General features: G+C 46.6%; 2 protein-coding genes and 1 pseudogene across 2 annotated transcripts; 2 read left to right on the plus strand and 1 right to left on the minus strand.

Annotated features, from left to right (window-relative positions):
- The first annotated feature begins 4,363 nt into the window (after nt 1–4,363).
- On the plus strand, nt 4,364–6,178 carry LOC102706095 (B-box zinc finger protein 20-like). The gene is made up of 3 exons (XM_006652528.3): nt 4,364–4,788; nt 4,882–5,232; nt 5,656–6,178. The coding sequence occupies exons 1-3, from the start codon at nt 4,594–4,596 to the stop codon at nt 5,845–5,847; spliced, it is 738 nt and encodes a 245-aa protein (XP_006652591.1). The 5' UTR covers nt 4,364–4,593; the 3' UTR covers nt 5,848–6,178.
- A 1,160-nt stretch (nt 6,179–7,338) lies between these two features.
- On the plus strand, nt 7,339–9,386 carry LOC121054201 (annotated as a pseudogene).
- A 297-nt stretch (nt 9,387–9,683) lies between these two features.
- LOC102706376 (aldehyde dehydrogenase family 3 member F1-like) lies at nt 9,684–15,300 on the minus strand. Its single transcript, XM_006652529.1, has 9 exons — nt 14,792–15,300; nt 14,608–14,676; nt 14,379–14,475; nt 11,376–11,582; nt 11,001–11,233; nt 10,732–10,892; nt 10,552–10,642; nt 10,310–10,459; nt 9,684–10,154 (listed from the first exon to the last, which is right to left on the minus strand). Exons 1-9 carry the CDS (start codon nt 15,038–15,040, stop codon nt 9,918–9,920), a joined length of 1,494 nt encoding a protein of 497 aa, XP_006652592.1. The 5' UTR covers nt 15,041–15,300; the 3' UTR covers nt 9,684–9,917.
- Nucleotides 15,301–16,444: the final 1,144 nt, after the last annotated feature.

Below are 16,444 nucleotides of genomic sequence, written 5' to 3' on the forward strand. Positions count from 1 at the left end.
TACCATACCATCCAATACGCTCCGCGAGAAACGCTGCGAGGCAAAAAAAATATTGAGTAGAAATATGAGCAAAATAATCACCACTACTGCACAAGGAAGATTCCCCAAAATAGTGTCCCCAACAACGACACGACATGACACTCTGTTGCTGCCATCCGAAATCTGAAACATGGTTTTCACTTTTCACCTGAAAGCTTGGTACGAGAAGAGAGGGGATAAACACCATAATGACACCTCAAAGGTGGGAAGCGGCACCAAAGGGTGCCGCCGTTGTCAAAATGGGAAATATCTCATCAATCTTTCGCCAACAATTCCCTACCCCACCCCAGCACACAACCAACCAGTAAAAAGTAGAAGTATTGCCAAACCGTTGCATCCAACAACTTTCTGACTTGTCTATGACACCGACCGATCCGTCTGACCTTGCATATTCCCAAAGACCACACCATTGCCACCACACCACCAACCAAGAAACTTACGCAGGGGGGGTGCCGACTACTGCCACTTCGTCGCTACCGTCGCCATGCATGCAGCCCCATCGTCGTCGCCATCTGTAGCGTGTGCCCACGTGACCTGGATTCATGGTGGTCCCACTGTCGTTGTCTACCGCCATCATCATTGACCGCAGGGCTCCACCACGCACACTGTTAGGCTCTACCAATGTTGTCATCATGCTGCTTCGCTACCCCTAAGCGAGTGAGCACCACTCAAAACCTTTCTCAGGTCTTAGCAATGCCCTAAGCCATTGCGATTGCGAGAGGACGAAGGGAGCCCACCCACCGTCCTCGTGCTCACCCGGCTTTGATGGCAACTACTCAGGTGGCGGGGGATGTCAGCGCTACGAATATGGGGGTATGCAATAGACGTGTACTTACCTTAGCAGGAGTATGACATATCTAATCTTATACGGAAAAGGTGACAAACATATGGATAGTCGCAACTAGATAAGGAAGGATACAACATAATAAGAAAACTGTACTTAGACAAGAAAACAAAGGTAGTCCAATCCATGTATGATTCTACTTACCTAATCGTTTTGCTTAGGGACTTTAAATTTCTATTTGGTTTATACCGAGATGGTTCAGATAGTTTTATACTTGTCTCTCTGGTTCTACTTGAACTAGAGGCAAACCATGGATATAAATACAAGACCCCCTAGGAGGAGGAGATAGACTAAAGGGCCATAGGGGGCAACTAGAGATTGATCCAACTCGATATACCCTAAGGGACAACTATAAGCCAACACAATATAAATCTCATCAACCTGACATTGAAGAGCCTGACAATACCTAGCCACTGATGACCATAGCAGTGCTACCATGCCGAGATAATTGCAGACTATACTAGCGTTTCCTACTTGTACGCTTTAGTGACGTGAGATTGATATTATAGCAAAACCAACTGCTACCGAAAAAAGTAGGACTATTACCTAAGAGAGTCCGAACCTATAAAAAAAAATCATGTATCTCCTTCTTGTTGGTACTGTCTCACTCACACCCTAACACTGACCCAACCCTACGTTCTCAACTACCCTAGTCGGACACGACAAAGGAGGAGTGGCGACGACACTCAGTTGGTCGCCGCTTGTGCCATCCTAGGACCTAGCGATGTGAGCGGATCCGATAATTTAAAGAATATACAAGTTTGGTTATGAACTATACCGCTACATGTCATATGTTGGATTTGTTTTTTTTCTATATCTCAATGTGTGAGTAGTGCTTTGATCTAACATTTTGTGGAGTTATAAGTAATCTAATCAATATAGTAGAACTTTAAACTGAGAAAATGTATTTCTCAAAATGTGGAACGAATAATCCTAGTGCGTGAGCTAAAAAAAACAGGGCTAAGCTTGCAAACATACATAATGTATTCATTTCTAATGCACTCAATTCAGTTTCTACTTGTCATATGTTGGATTTGTTTTTTTCTATATCTCAATGTGTGAGTAGTACTTTGACCTAACATTTTGTGGAGTATTATAAGTAATCTAATCAATATAGTGCAACTATAAATTGAGAAAATGTATTTCTCGAAATGTGGAACGAATAATGCCAGTACATGAGCTCAAGAAAACAGGGCTAAGCTTGCAAACATACATAATGTATTTATTTTTAATGTACTCAATTCAGTCTGAGAGTGTGAACCTAGATATGCATGTGTTTTGTCAGCAGAAAGGCCCATCGTTTGACTTTTTGGTGGAAAAGTCTAGCGGTATATTTGTAAACAAAAAATAATTTACGAATAAAATTTTTATATACATGTTATTATTAATTAAAAGAAAACACAACAAAATAAACTTTGATTAAAAAGCTCCAAAATAAACTCTAAATTTAAGGTTAAAAATTTAAATTCTGTTTATAAGCATAAACAAAACAAAAAGATAAGGCTCAGAATTCCAGTGAGAAATTTATGGAATTTATGCTTGTGCATCATATATGACGCGATAAAGAAAAGTTCAGCACTTTCTTCACCGTGGTCATCATCACCAATTCACCATCATCTTCTTCCCTTGGCTTAGGACACGTTCTTGTCACAAGAAATATGGATGAAGAGTAAAGGCCAACGGATGAAGTAAATATTACAAAACAAGTGCTTTAATGAGCGCTAATATTGAAAGTTTTGAAAAAAAAATCATCACACGTATAGGTGCACGAATTATCCACAACTAATAATATCAAAAGAATGGGCGAAAGTGCTTCCAAAGAAGAATGCAAATTGCAGATGAGGAGGGATCAAGTTGCATGACTATTGGCTGGGTTCTTTAGCGAGATTATTCCTCAACCTTTTGCGCTTATGTTTCCGAACTGAGTGTATGTTTTGAAAAATGTTTATACATAGAAGTACATCTTCTTGCCTTTGCAGAGTTGATTTTTAATTATATATTAGTTAAGTTTATCATTTATACTATTAAATAACTATTAAAAATCAGATAACCTTTTATCTTTTATCTTTCATAAAGAAAAATAACACGGTCAATGTCCTCATTAGTGATAATGAGCCACCTTAGAGCGCCCATGCGGCCATGTCGATCAACATGAACAGCCCATTTCATGCCCATCATGGCATGATAGACAATTATAGTCATTATCACATAATTAATTAAATATTCTCTTAATTTGATATAGTAATACTTTTTAGTCTTATATATTTGAAATTGTTCATTGATCAATATATATAATTTATATATATATCTAAATAAATACATTTATATGAATATATATAAGACCAGAAAAACTTATACAGTAAAACAGATATAGTTTAAATAATATAAATTTAAAAATAGATTTATTTAATTATTTAAATAAACTCATATATATTATTTAATACTCCGTTTACCAGTTCAGCCAGCGTGCTCATAGTCTAGGAGTAGTAGCTGTGGCAAAAATGCCTTGGAACGGACGCTGCCTCGCACGGTCGCACCAGGCTCGAACTTTCTTCAGTCCATTCGAGTGAAAGGTGAGATAACGCGACGTGCAAACGGTAATGCGTGACTTCATGCGCTCTCGGTTGCCACAAAACAAAGTTGTTAATTAATATAACGTGCACGGACTCTGGGGATATAATTCATCTTCCCTATCTGTTAAGATATTGCGCACACTAACAACAACAAAACATTTCAGATTACCTGGCTCTGTGGCATGATCTTTTGCAAATTGTCAAAAGCATGCGTTGTGAAAAAGTCTCAGACTGAGCTCGTTGTGACGTGAGTACGGCGCCGGATGTGAGAGGTAACACTTTTGCTGTCAGCGGTCAATCATACTGTTGACACACTGTTATTGCACGTGAAGACGAGTGTAATTGGGACAGATTCAGCTTGGGTGAAGATGATCAGGCCTTGATAGTATCATCGCGAGTGGTCCCGAAAACGAGTGCGCTTTTCCTTTCAACATTTTTTTCTCGACATGAAAGCATGATGGAGCATGAAGCTTTCTTATTTATTGGAGATGCAATTGATCTCGACACGATGACCTTTTTCCTCGCTTATGCGGCAATATTTATTTGCCACATTGTGCGGAAGAAACGATGTACTAGACTGTAACTTGTCCTACAAAATGTTCCAGTTGTTCTTTTCTTAGCACAGAGAAAAAGGTATTGCTTAGAGCACCAGATGCACATACAACATGGAGTTGATTAGTCCTGGCAATAACTAAGGTTACTTCTCTCACAAGGACTGATCACTAGCCGCAGTTAATCTCCCCATCAGCACAAACACGGTTCATAAGAGCTTTCGCAAAATCAGGGTTAAGTTTGATGGGCAGGACACCGAGCCTTTTCAACTTTATTTTCCTTTCGCCTCACCTCAAAACCGGCCGTGCCACTGCCACCTCCCAATATATAAACACCTCTACTCTCTCGTGCACTACAACTACCACTCCTAACCTACTGGTACCAATCTACTTCTCACTACGGTTGACAGACACATCGTTAGTCTGTAACCCAAGCCATTGACCTGAGCTTCCGCTGCCTTATCTGCCTCCTCTCCTGGCCGCGGTCCGCGGCAATACTTCCCGCTTCATTAGCTGTCTCCTCTGCCCCCGGCGACGCGCGGATCTGTCGATCGATCGGACTGAAGGAGGAGGAGGAGGAGGAGGCATGAAGGTGCAGTGCGACGTGTGCGCGGCGGAGGCGGCCTCGGTCTTCTGCTGCGCCGACGAGGCCGCGCTGTGCGACGCGTGCGACCGCCGCGTCCACAGCGCGAACAAGGTCGCCGGGAAGCATCGCCGCTTCTCCCTCCTCCAGCCGTCGTCGTCGTGCGCCCAGAAGCCGCCGCTCTGCGACATCTGCCAGGTGATATGCGCGCGCGGTCGAATTAAAGGCCGCCGCTCTGGTTGAGTTCTTGCCTGCTGCAATTCTGAAACGTGGGCTCGTACCGTACCGCAGGAGAAGAGGGGGTTCCTGTTCTGCAAGGAGGACAGGGCGATCCTGTGTCGGGAGTGCGACGTCGCGGTGCACACCACGAGCGAGCTGACGAGGCGGCACGGCCGGTTCCTCCTCACCGGCGTGCGCCTCTCGTCGGCGCCGATGGACTCTCCCGCGCCGTCGGTGGAGGAAGCGGAGGAGGACAGCAGCAGCCCCCGCAGCGTAACCGGCACCGCCGCGGCGAGCGCGAACGACGGAAGCAGCATCTCCGAGTACCTCACAAAGACGCTTCCTGGGTGGCACGTCGAGGACTTCCTCGTAGACGAGGCCACCGCCGCTGCCGCTTCATCCTCCTCGGACGGGCTGTGCCAGGTCAGTTCTTCCACCGTTAACTTCAGATTTCCATTGCAACGCACGCACACCTGAATACATGTTCAGTCCAGTCCACGCTTGAAACCCTGAAACTCCCATGAAGCACAGCTCGGCACGCCACAATCTGGTCTGGCCCTGCAGTGTGTCGTATGCATTGAAACCCAATTTGTTCACTATATTACGAGCTGACAATTAACCATGCAGGTAGTTTATAGCCATACTCACAGCTAGCAACAATTAAAAAGAACTAAAAACAGGGTTGCTGGATCAGAGTGTCAGGATAATATCCTGTCCTGTGGAGACCACCTGCATATCATATTCGAAATTTAACCGTACATCTACATATTCAGAACAGTAAGGTAGCTAGAAACTTGTGCTTGGACTCATGTGGCAATTGGCATTTCCCTGGTTTCCGATGTGCAGGGTGGGCTGGCTCAGATCGGTGGGGTGCCAGACGATTACGCGGCGTGGGCCGGCCGGGAGCAGCTGCTCAGTGACGTTGCTGTCGCCGCCGACGAGCGGGCCAACCGGGAGCGGTGGGTGCCGCAGATGCACGCGGAGTGGGGCGCCGGCAGCAAGCGACCAAGGGCGTCGCCTCCCTGCTTGTACTGGTGAAAAAACGTGCGCTTATCGAGCCAGTACATGCATGTGTACTTGCTAAAGCTGGAAGATAGGAGGTACTCGTAGGTGTTTGATTTTGAGCTTAATTAACGTGTGTTTTATCCGTCCTGAATCCTGACTGCTGAATGTTTGGCGAATGTGAGTGGTTGTGCCTTCTTGGTCGGCAAAGAACTCTGCGCGCTTGCGGAATGCGAACATGTCAATTGTCAAACTGTACTAGTGTACTATCTGCCATTAATCTTCCTGTTCACCTTCTGCAACTTCCGTACCGTAAATCAGATGTACTAGGGTTGTTTAGACCCGTGGCACATTGGATGTTTCGAAACTAAACATAAACTAATAAAAAATTAATTTCATAAATAAGTGTTAATCCACTAATTAATTTTTTAAGCCTAATTAATTCACAATTAGAGCATGTTTACTGTAACATTATATAGCCTAATCATGGATTAATTAGGCTTATTAGATTCGTCTCGCAAATTAGTCTAAGATTATACATGGATTTTATTTATATACTACGTTTACTATTTATAATAAGCGTCTAAACATTCGATGGGACAAATGACTAAAAATTAGTCCCTTGTCCCAAACACCACCCTAATATACTACTACGATTGTTCCAAAAGGCTCTGAAGTTTTGTTCTAAAAAAAAGGCTCTGAAGTTTTCAGAATATCACGGTGCTAGCTGAACGTGCGGCAATTAACGTTATTGGCACCTAGAAAATGCAAGGGGGTGATTGTTTGATTGAAAAAACAAACAAATGACATATTTACAAATGAAAAATAATTGTGAATAAATTTTTATATATGTATTCTTAGTGATCTAAAAGCCAAGGCTAGAAAATAAACTTCGGTGAAAACCCTCCGATTCAACTCTAAATTTAAGGTTTATAAGAAAAAAGATAGGGGTGCAAGTTTTTTTTAACCGAAGACAGTCGCACACTAGTGTTTATATTATAGGAGAAAATACAAGTTATTCACCTGACTCGCTGTACAAAATAGAGTTTGGACAACAGGATGGCTGACAACTAGGGTGTAGGGCTGGATGCACTTTCCCGACGAGTTCAAATCAACGTTTCACATTTTCTATAAGCACAATATTTTAGGGTTGGAATTAGGAATGTCGGGTTGAGGTTATGGTTTTAGCGTTGGGGTAGGGAAGTGAAGGGGGGAGTGAGAAGTGTTCTCCAAGCGAGATGTATGGTTGTAGCGGTGTTGGCCTAGAGAGGTGATTGGTGCTTGTGTTAGTGCGACAAGGCGACAATGGTGGTAAAGAAGCTTATTGTTGGAGTGTTCTGAGGCTATGGTGGCAGTGGTATTTAGCTCTGTTGGATATGTGAAAGAAGAGAAGGGAGAGAGAGCACCTTGCCACTGCTCAGAGGAAAGATGAATAAGAGAAGAGTGAGGGAGTAAGCTAATCGAATAAGACAATACTAGAGCAACATGCTAGGTGGGGAGGTGGTGGCTTTTGAGGGCTAGCCGTCAATGGAGAAAGTAATGTGACATATTATAAGGAGATGAAGATGATCTAGAGCAGCGGAGTAACTACATGAATCTTGGCACAATGTGGGTTTGCCAAAAAAAAGTGTGTATTTTAAAGATGATACATGTCAAACAATGTATTTATAAGATAGTCCTGAATAGGAAACCTAAAGGGTGAAGAAAAATGTCCACTTTAGGTCCCTCATTTGCGTCGAGTTTAAAAGAAGTCTTTAAACCCCTAAACCAGATGAATGCATCCCTTATCTTATAATCCTAGGTTAGTTGACGTGTCAAGTTATCTTAGGTTCACTCGTGCAGATGAGCCACTTCCATGGCAAAAACTGAAACCCGCTGACCTGCATGCCATTTGGACACCCCACATTTCCATTTCTCTCCTATTTCTTCTTGTTGGTGTATGTACACCTTTTCTCCAACACACAAGTTCACTGCCTCCAACGTTGTCCACTAACATCTTCATTTCCTATGCCTCTACTACGTGGCCACCTACGTCGTGAAGCTCAACTAAGGACATACACAATGTGGTGAGGTGGCGTGTGGATTCGTCAGAGATTCCCTCAAGCTAGGCTCAAGTCATGCCCTTGCAGAGTTCCTAGTCGCCTCTGTAGGGCACGCTTGCCTCGTCAGAGATTGCAACTTTTGTCAAAGAGCAAAGAGGGGACGTGCCGCTCGCTGAGGGGAGGCACCCGCGCCGATGCGCCGCTCGCTAAGGGGAGGCGCCACCGCGCCGGCCACTGGCTGCCGGAGACAGCCTAGAGAGAGGAGAGATCGAGAGAGTGGAGAGGGGAGAGATCGGGAGATAAAGGAGAGAGAGGACAATGAGTAAAAAAAGAGAGAGAAAAGTTGTGGTGGGACCTACACGAGGCATTGTGCACTGTGGAAGATGTATTATATGTGTAGCTTTATCCTACGTGGTAATGTTTTTTATCTGATACCACGCGACGAAAGGACGTGCACTATGTATGGCCTAAGTTGGAGTTTGCGGGGGTGATAAAACTAAGGGGCCCGCTCTGCCGTCACGTTTTGGCATAGGCGTGCCGGGGTACTCCTGCAGCAATGCCACCAAGATGGACGCGACCAGATCAAGGATCGACAAGCACCGGCACGTCCAGGCTCTGCGTAAGGCTTTCCCCTTTCTTTCTGGATCGCGTGTGTTGAGCAGCGGGGGTTCTGAGCGATTCTTGCCGCGGTCGCCGTGCAGTGACATGGCAGGTCACCTACACATAGTCGCAGTTCAGGGAGGCCTCGTCGCCGACGTGCTGCGTCTCCCTCTCGTTGCTCTACAACAGAACGATCGTGCCGTGTGCGCATTGCAGCTGCGGCTGCCCACGGTCCCCCACGGTGCCGCAGTGCATCCGGAAAAACCTCCAGACCGTCTCTCATGCCGCCTAAACCCTGTGCTACCCCACTCATTCTTGTGCATTTTCGGTGGGTTTTTCTTTCCAGAGAGAGCGATAAGCCGGAGCTGTCGGGCGGCGACGGTGAGGCGGTCGCGCCGTTCGTCCGGTGCACCAACCACATGTGCCCAGTCCGGGTGCACTGGCACGTGAAGATCGGTTACCGGGAGTACTGGAGGCTGAAGGTGACGATCACCAATTAGAACCTGGTCAAGAACAAAAGCGAGTAGAACCTGGTGGTGCAGCTGTTCAGCTTTAACTACAAGTCTCTCATCCAGTATGGCACCCACTTAGCATGATCTCCATTGAAATGGAAGCACAACGGAGTTGCTGCTGGATTTCACAGACGACACGGCGATGTTCTGGGGGATCCAGTACTACAACGAGATGCTGCTGCAGGACGGTAACGTGCAGACGAAGATGATAACGAGGAAGGACAAGAGCGACTTCACCTTCTCTGGTGGATGGGCGTTCCCCAGGAGGGTGTACTTCGACGGGCACGAGTGCGTCATGCCGCCGCCGGATCAGTATCCCTCGCTGCCCAACGCAGGCCCGAGCTCGCGTTCCACGGTGGTGCAGCGGCTGCTGATCATCGGCTCTTGCTTGCTTTCGCTTTCTATTTTCCTTGTCGTTTAAAAGATCATTTTCCCCATGGTACGGGGAGCAAGCCACATTGTTGTTTAAGTAGGAAAGAGGGATATACAGATGCAATCTTGCAAATATAAGCAGATCATATGCCCCCTGGATGTTGCGAGTAGTACAATGCAGAGCACACACTCATGCGCTAATCAGCAAGCGAGCAGAAAACTTACCGTCGAATAGTGTTAGAACAGGTGTAAAATATATGAGTAGGTTACCTTGGTAACTTCCCTAAAAATTCGCTGAATGCCTGAGCCTGAGTTCACCCCAAATCCTACATCAGGGAATTCTTACTGAAATTGCACCTTACATTCACCTTACTACTCATAAAGGTGGCTTCTCGACGAAACATACATTACAGGTAGCACCTTTTCACCACACCACGGTATGCTAGCAAGTGTAAATCCGATTCTTATTACTCACTAAGCGATATATGTCTATTAATTTATTCACTCATCAGTAGTCTCTTGGGCTAAATCCATTCAATAAGATTCCACAAAGCCATCGCAAATTCCTCCCTCCAAATCCTCACTTCTTTAGACCAAGGAAGGTTAAGACGAATCCGACGTAATTGTAACGGTAGAGCTGTCGCATCATGGAGATCTTGCTGTCATCCCACGGCGGGTACCTGGCCGTCAGCTCGATGAGGTAGCCTCTCGTCAGAACCGCCTTCTTGTGGCTGAACATCTCGAAGGAGTACTTGCCGTGATACTGCCCGAATCCGCTCTCGCCGACGCCACCGAACGGCAGCGAATCAATCCCGTACTGCAAAGGAGATCATCAGAAAAGAAAACTCAATCCGTCAAACGATGCTGCAGCATTGGATAAATAACTTGCAATTCCGGCCCCGTACACATTGATGGGCCGATGTTGAAGCCCATCCGAACAAGGCCTTGTTTGAGTGAGGTGTCTGTGCGTACTTGTACAACTGCGTCGTTGAACGTGACGCTCCCGGACGACGTCTCCTCGACGATGCGGCGCCTCAGAGCGGCGTTTTTGGTGAACGCGTAGACGGCAAGTGGCCTTGGCCGCGCTCTCACGAAGGCGATGCTGTCTTCTATTTTCTTGACCTGTGACCAGAAGTAATAATTTCATTTGATCGATCTGTCCGATAGCACTTCACTTAATACAGTCTGGTGTTGTGAACTCATCATTAAGTTACCGTGATGATGGGCAGCAGAGGGCCGAAGATCTCCTCGGTCATGATCGCCGAGTCGAGTGGGGGATTCAGCAGAATCGTGGGCTCGATGCACCTGAAAATTTTCGCGAGGCAGATCACCTTGGGTTGTGGGACGAAACGACAGAGACTAGTTAATGGCACGCAGTTTTGTTCAGAATTTACAGGTTCTTGGCGTCCAATGTGCCGCCATGGAGGACGGACGCCGCCACCGATTTGTCCTTGAGAAGGCCGCTCAGCCGCTGGAAGTGCCTCGCGTTGACGATCCGCGCCATGTGATCCGAGTCAGCGAAGAACTTCTTCAGCGTCGACTTGAGCGCCTTGATCTTCGGATGAGGACGAACACGCGCGTGCACGTCGCGAGGCACACGTCAGGCACACAATGCGACAGAGTACATCAGAGGAGACGTGAGGTGAGGTGAGGCGAAACGCACCAGGACGGGCACGAAGCGCTCCTCGACGAGGACGTAGTCGATGGCTAGGCAGGCCTGGCCGGCGCAGGACGACCACTTGCCGCCGACGACGCGGTTCACCGCGGTCTGCAGGTCCCGCGCGCTGCCACCCATCGTGTCGAAGATGCAGGGGCACTTCCCGCCGAGCTCCAGCGCCACGGGCGTCAGGTGCTTCGCGGCCGCGGCCATCACGACGCGCGCGATGCGCGGGCTCCCTGCACGTAACGAAGAAACCCCACACGGGCCACACACATCATTGGCGTTTCGGAAGGGACAAAACGGGACCGGAAACGCTGCGACCACACTACGGCAGTGCTCCATGATAGTAATACGCATGGTGGGGGGCTTGTTAATTACCAGTGAAAAGGACCTTGTCCCATCTGTGCTCCATGAGCTGCTCGCCCACCTCCGGCCCGCCCTGGATGACCTTCACGGCCGTGGCGTCCATGTACTTGCCGATGTTGTCGCCGAGGAACTTAGCGGTGGCCGGCGCCAGCTCCGACGGCTTCAGCGCGACCGCATTGCCGGCCGCCACCGCCCCAACAAGCGGCTCCAGAGAGAGTCCTGCATGCATAGAGCACGCAAAGTCACTGACTCACTGCTCGATAGGCAGGCGATTTCGGCATGCAGAACCCTCGTGGGGCACATCCTTGTGCATTGTGTCAGCCAGAGTCACAGGCACGAGCGCAGACCGCCGCAACGGATGTACTGTACGCCGCTTGGTTTTTGCTGAGGCATAAACGTAACGGGAAACCGGGCGGAGCCATAACAAAACATTCAGGGTGCCACTCTATGTATTCACAGTGGTACGGGTGATAGCTTAAACTAAGAGAGGTGCATATATGGTAAAATATGTAAACTCTAACTTAAAAAATTTCTACGCCGGGTGTCTGGGAACCCTCCATCACTTAAGCTCAGCTCCTAAAAACACATGCTAATATACTATTTTTGCAAAAATGAAAATATACAAGAACAGCCTAACGGCAGCTACTATGCATTAGATGAGTAGTTCATAGGAGCTGCCGGCTGCTGCCCGTATGGTTTACCAGGTTTGGAGCGCTTGTGTGGTTAATTTTAAATTTTAAATTTATTAGATTCTCTTTTCAAGCACACGATTTGTTTTGTAATCATTGAAATGATTAAATTATGAAATCAGTGCAGAAATACTTTATATTATTGTACAAAATTTGAATCCTATAAATACTTATATTTTAAGACGGAGTGAATATCTTTGAATTTATTTCCAAAAAAACCCAAGTGCCAATCATATTGCCACCACGAAAAAAGGAAACTCGAACTATAAAACGTCAAACTAGCTAGTGCATCAAACATAAATTGCAATTTTCACAATACTCGCAATTTATTTTGAACCATTCATTAGGGATGCGTATATTGCCATGTTTACATCATACTCCCTCCGTTTGTTGACCATTTGTCTTATTTAAAATTTGTATCCAAATATGCTTGCCCATGTTTACATTGTACTCCCTCCATTTTTTATTTGACTGTTTTGTCTTATTTAAATTTTTTATCCAAATATGCAAAATTACAAGGCATGCTTAAAGTTTGTAACACCCATAATTTTATTAATACTTCATTTAAAAAAATCTTTTACATGTATCATTCACGCGCAAAATTCTAGACTTTGTACCACGACCCTCGAAAAACATCTGCACTGATATTTTGCGCGAGGTGGGGGTTGGGGTGGGGGTGGTTAACATGTATTGTTTTAAAGAGGAAAAATCTAATGATAATGTTGATAAGAGAGATGGGTAAGTTCAATGATTTCCTTGGCAATTGTGACTTGAGAGAGATTTACAGACATGGTTGCAAATATATTTGGTCTAATAAGCATGAATACCCAGATAGAGTTGTTTTGGATAGAGTCTTGACGAACTCCGATTGGGATAGTTGCTGGCCTCTAACTTCTCTTAGATCTCTAGCTAGAGTTGGTTCAGACCACTCACCCATGGTCCTAGATTGTGATTGTTTTGTAGAAATTAGAAATAAAAATTTTATGTTTGAGTCAACTTGGCTGCTGGTTGAGGGGTTTAAGGAGCTGGTGAAGAATAGGATGATTGAAAGAGATAACACCTATATTATGGACAATTATAGTTTAGTAGAAGAAAGTACAAACATATTTTTAGAATTGTGGTACAAATAATATCCATTGTAATATTCCGATGAATTAGCAGAAACGACGAGGCTTAACGGTATTTTTTGGTGGGGATAGGCCGTAAAAGTTTAAGCGCCTCACCATTTGTTGCTTTGGAAAGTGAGGCTCTTAAGTAAGGGGCAATGCTACGGTACGTTTTACTTGTAGCGGTAGTTAGTGGCGGATTTAATGTGGGTGCAGGGGGGCTTCATACCCCCCTATCCTCTCCAGACCCATGGAGCCCCCCTTGAAAAAAATTGCCATGAATAAGAGGTAGGAGGTGCTTAGTAGTATGTTCAGGCAGTTCAGCCCTCCAATTTTTGGTTTTTGGATCCGCCCCTGGCGGTAGTAGTGTAGTATAATTTATATTTAACTATATAATTTTAGATTTAATCTTTTCGAAGCAACCGCATAAAATATTAATATGATATAACACTATGTATTATAGTTGGCCATAAGGCCCGCACGATGGCCCGGCCCAAGCACGTGTTGACACGACCGGAGTGCTAGGCTGTGCCTGGGCTGCACTCTCGGCACACTGGGCCGGTCTGGTTTAATTAATAGGGATAAAAATATTAAATGATTTAGAATAGATTTAATTTAGTTATATAAGGCTTAGCCAAAAAGAGAGGTATTTAAAATAGATTTATTCTAGCCACATGACCCAAAGAAGAGGGATGAGAAACAGACTTGTTCACATAGCTAAAGAGGTGACCAAGGAAATATAGACTTATTTAATGAATAAGCACAATAAGCTGTTGTGTCTTCGGACCGATCCGACATGGTCCGAGTGTTTTTGGGGTGTGCCTGAGCGCTCGGTGCAGCCTGTAGGCAGCGCAGCACGGCCTGGTGCGCTGATTAGGACGTGCTGGCCGACGGAATTAGGCATGAGCCCAGCCGGACGGCCCATATCGCCATCTCTACTCCGTATATTGCTATGCTAATTGCCTAATTTTAGTCTTGCAGATTTCACGTAAGAAACGGAAACCAGCTAGCAGCACTGCGTGGCAGCTAGCTAGGTTTGTCCCGACGAAGCATAGGTGAACAATTAATGGACCAGTTCATCAATGCGCGTCTGTAGCACAGTTTTTCTGACAATGCTTCACATGGGCAGCCACTCTACTATGCAATAATGCAAATGCTCTTGCACGAAGAACGCAAACGAAGGTAAAAATCGCAGACAGAGATTGATGGTGGTCGCTTACCCAAGGGGACGTTCCAGCAGGAGAAGACGAGCACGACCCCGAGCGGCTGCGGCTCCAGTTGCGCCCTCGCCGGGAAAGCAATTAGCGGCACCCACACCTGCAACCAAACCCCGCCATTCGTACAGCACAAGGCCGGAGAGCGAGGCGTCAGTAACTTAGAACCTGGAGCACCAAACCATTCGTGGAAACTGTCGAACAGTGCACACAAGCGTGGTCAGATCAAGCTTGCCTTCTCCGGCGCCATCCATTTGCCGACCTCCCGCAGAGCAGCGTTCGCGGACTTGACGAGCACGCCGATCTAAAGCCACAGAACCGTTCGCATATATACAAGTTATTAAAAACGAAATCGACAGATCGATCAGTTGATATTCTGCACAGGAAATGCTAAATGCACATTTCATTGCCTACTAAACCTCGTCTCTATAGGCCTCGGCGTGGTGCTTGCCGAGGTCCTGGCGGAGCGCTCGGAACGCCGCCGTCTCCTCCTCCGCCAAGAGACGGAGGAGCCCCCTGAGCTGGGACTGCCTCCACTCCAGGCTCCGGGTCCTGCCGCTCTCGTACGCCGCCCTCAGCTCGCCCACCGTCTCGCTCACAGCCTCGCCGAGCCCAAGCGGCTGCCCGCCCCCTGCAGCCTCATCGACGCTAGGCGCTACCGTTCCCATCCTCCTCGCCGCACTCTCCTCCACCAATCTCACTGCCTCACTCCGGTGTAGTGCAACTGCAAGCGCCAAGCGGCAAGGAGAAGAAAAAGTCTCGTCCCGGGAGGCCAATTTATGGCAACTGACGTGCTCCTGCGACTGTTGCCTACGCACTACTCCATCAATGGTGGTACCAGGGCGGTTCAGCAGAATTCACCCCATTAATGGTGTAACTCGGGCAAAGGTTCATGATTGGTACCAACCGGTTGCTACGACCAGAAGAAACAAGAGCACATGTCACGGAGAAATTATTCCAGGAAAAAAAATGTCACGGAGAAAATTGAGGATTTTGCCAGAGTTCGGGTGACCCATCACCGTCCGGGTGAGTGCGAGGCTCCCGGGCATGGGGTTTTGGTCGATACAATCCGAGGGGATTGACCATGGATCGTGGCAACGTCTGCATTACTGCAGGGAGAATCAACATACGTGGCCGATCTTCCTACTCGTCGGCTTCTAGGTGATGGGCCGAAGGTACGTACCTGCCTACCAGGCATAGGCTGAATGATGGGCATCTGCGCAGACAGCGCAGCGTGCTTCACCCGTTCGCCGCCAGGGATCAGGATATGCCGATTGCCGATGGCCTCATACGATTCATTTCTTGTGTGGAGCTTCGTTCAACTGCAGGAAAGCATCGGGTTGTGGTCTTCTGCTTTGTCTATTGGAGTGGATACGGCCTGGCCCAGCTAACCAGCCCTACAATCCGAAAGATCCTCTAACATGGGCGCGTATGCATTTTTCATTGCATTGTGCGATGGGCTTCTCGAGATATCCTTGGCATGGTGGGCTGACGCGAAGCGGTCTTTGGCGCAGCGACATATATATATGGCCCGTAGATCGGGGTGGGCATTTGGGTTTCTTTTCGGTTGATAGTAAAATTTGGTTAGTTGAAACTCCAGACCGAAAACATGTTGGGAAAAGGCAAGACCGAGACTTTTGGTTTTGGTTAGTTTTCGGGTTCGGTCTTGGTTATCACTGAATTTTGACAGACAGGGGATGAAAGAAATAAATCAGAGATGGCTCAACGAAAATTGACATCATGAGGCACATGCACGTTAACAAGAAAACAAAATTAAGAGCAAGAAATCACGCAAACAACAACAACAACCAAGCATGCAAGCAGAAGCAAACAAGCCGCATTTTTTTTGAGCAATTTTACGTGTGCAGGAGGTACCACTGTTTTCTATATAAAATTTAGAAATAATTTTATCATTACTGAGTAGGTACCAGAAAGTACAACCGTTTTCTATGTACCACCTCGGGACGACAATAATGCTCTTTCTTTTTCCTTCACTTCTTTAGCAATACAACCCGTGTGAGTCAATATCAAGTTTGCTCTGCCTCTAGGCCTCAAGTGGACATTTGTATTGA

Source organism: Oryza brachyantha, chromosome 4 (genome assembly GCF_000231095.2).
Source record: "Oryza brachyantha chromosome 4, ObraRS2, whole genome shotgun sequence".
NCBI classification, from domain to species: Eukaryota; Viridiplantae; Streptophyta; class Magnoliopsida; order Poales; family Poaceae; genus Oryza; species Oryza brachyantha.

What these genes read in the sequence shown, in the direction of transcription:
- LOC102706095 (XM_006652528.3), top strand. Translation starts at nt 4,594, where the DNA reads ATGAAGGTGCAGTGCGACGTGTGCGCGGCGGAGGCGGCCTCGGTCTTC. An exon ending in CGCTCTGCGACATCTGCCAG is followed by an intron (nt 4,789 to 4,881) that starts GTGATATGCGCG and finishes ACCGTACCGCAG; the next exon opens with GAGAAGAGGGGGTTCCTGTT. An exon ending in CCTCGGACGGGCTGTGCCAG is followed by an intron (nt 5,233 to 5,655) that starts GTCAGTTCTTCC and finishes TCCGATGTGCAG; the next exon opens with GGTGGGCTGGCTCAGATCGG.
- LOC102706376 (XM_006652529.1), bottom strand. Translation starts at nt 15,040, where the DNA reads ATGGGAACGGTAGCGCCTAGCGTCGATGAGGCTGCAGGGGGCGGGCAG. An exon ending in GGACAAGGTCCTTTTCACTG is followed by an intron (nt 11,234 to 11,375) that starts GTAATTAACAAG and finishes CGTTACGTGCAG; the next exon opens with GGAGCCCGCGCATCGCGCGC. An exon ending in AGCGCTTCGTGCCCGTCCTG is followed by an intron (nt 10,893 to 11,000) that starts GTGCGTTTCGCC and finishes CCTCATCCGAAG; the next exon opens with ATCAAGGCGCTCAAGTCGAC.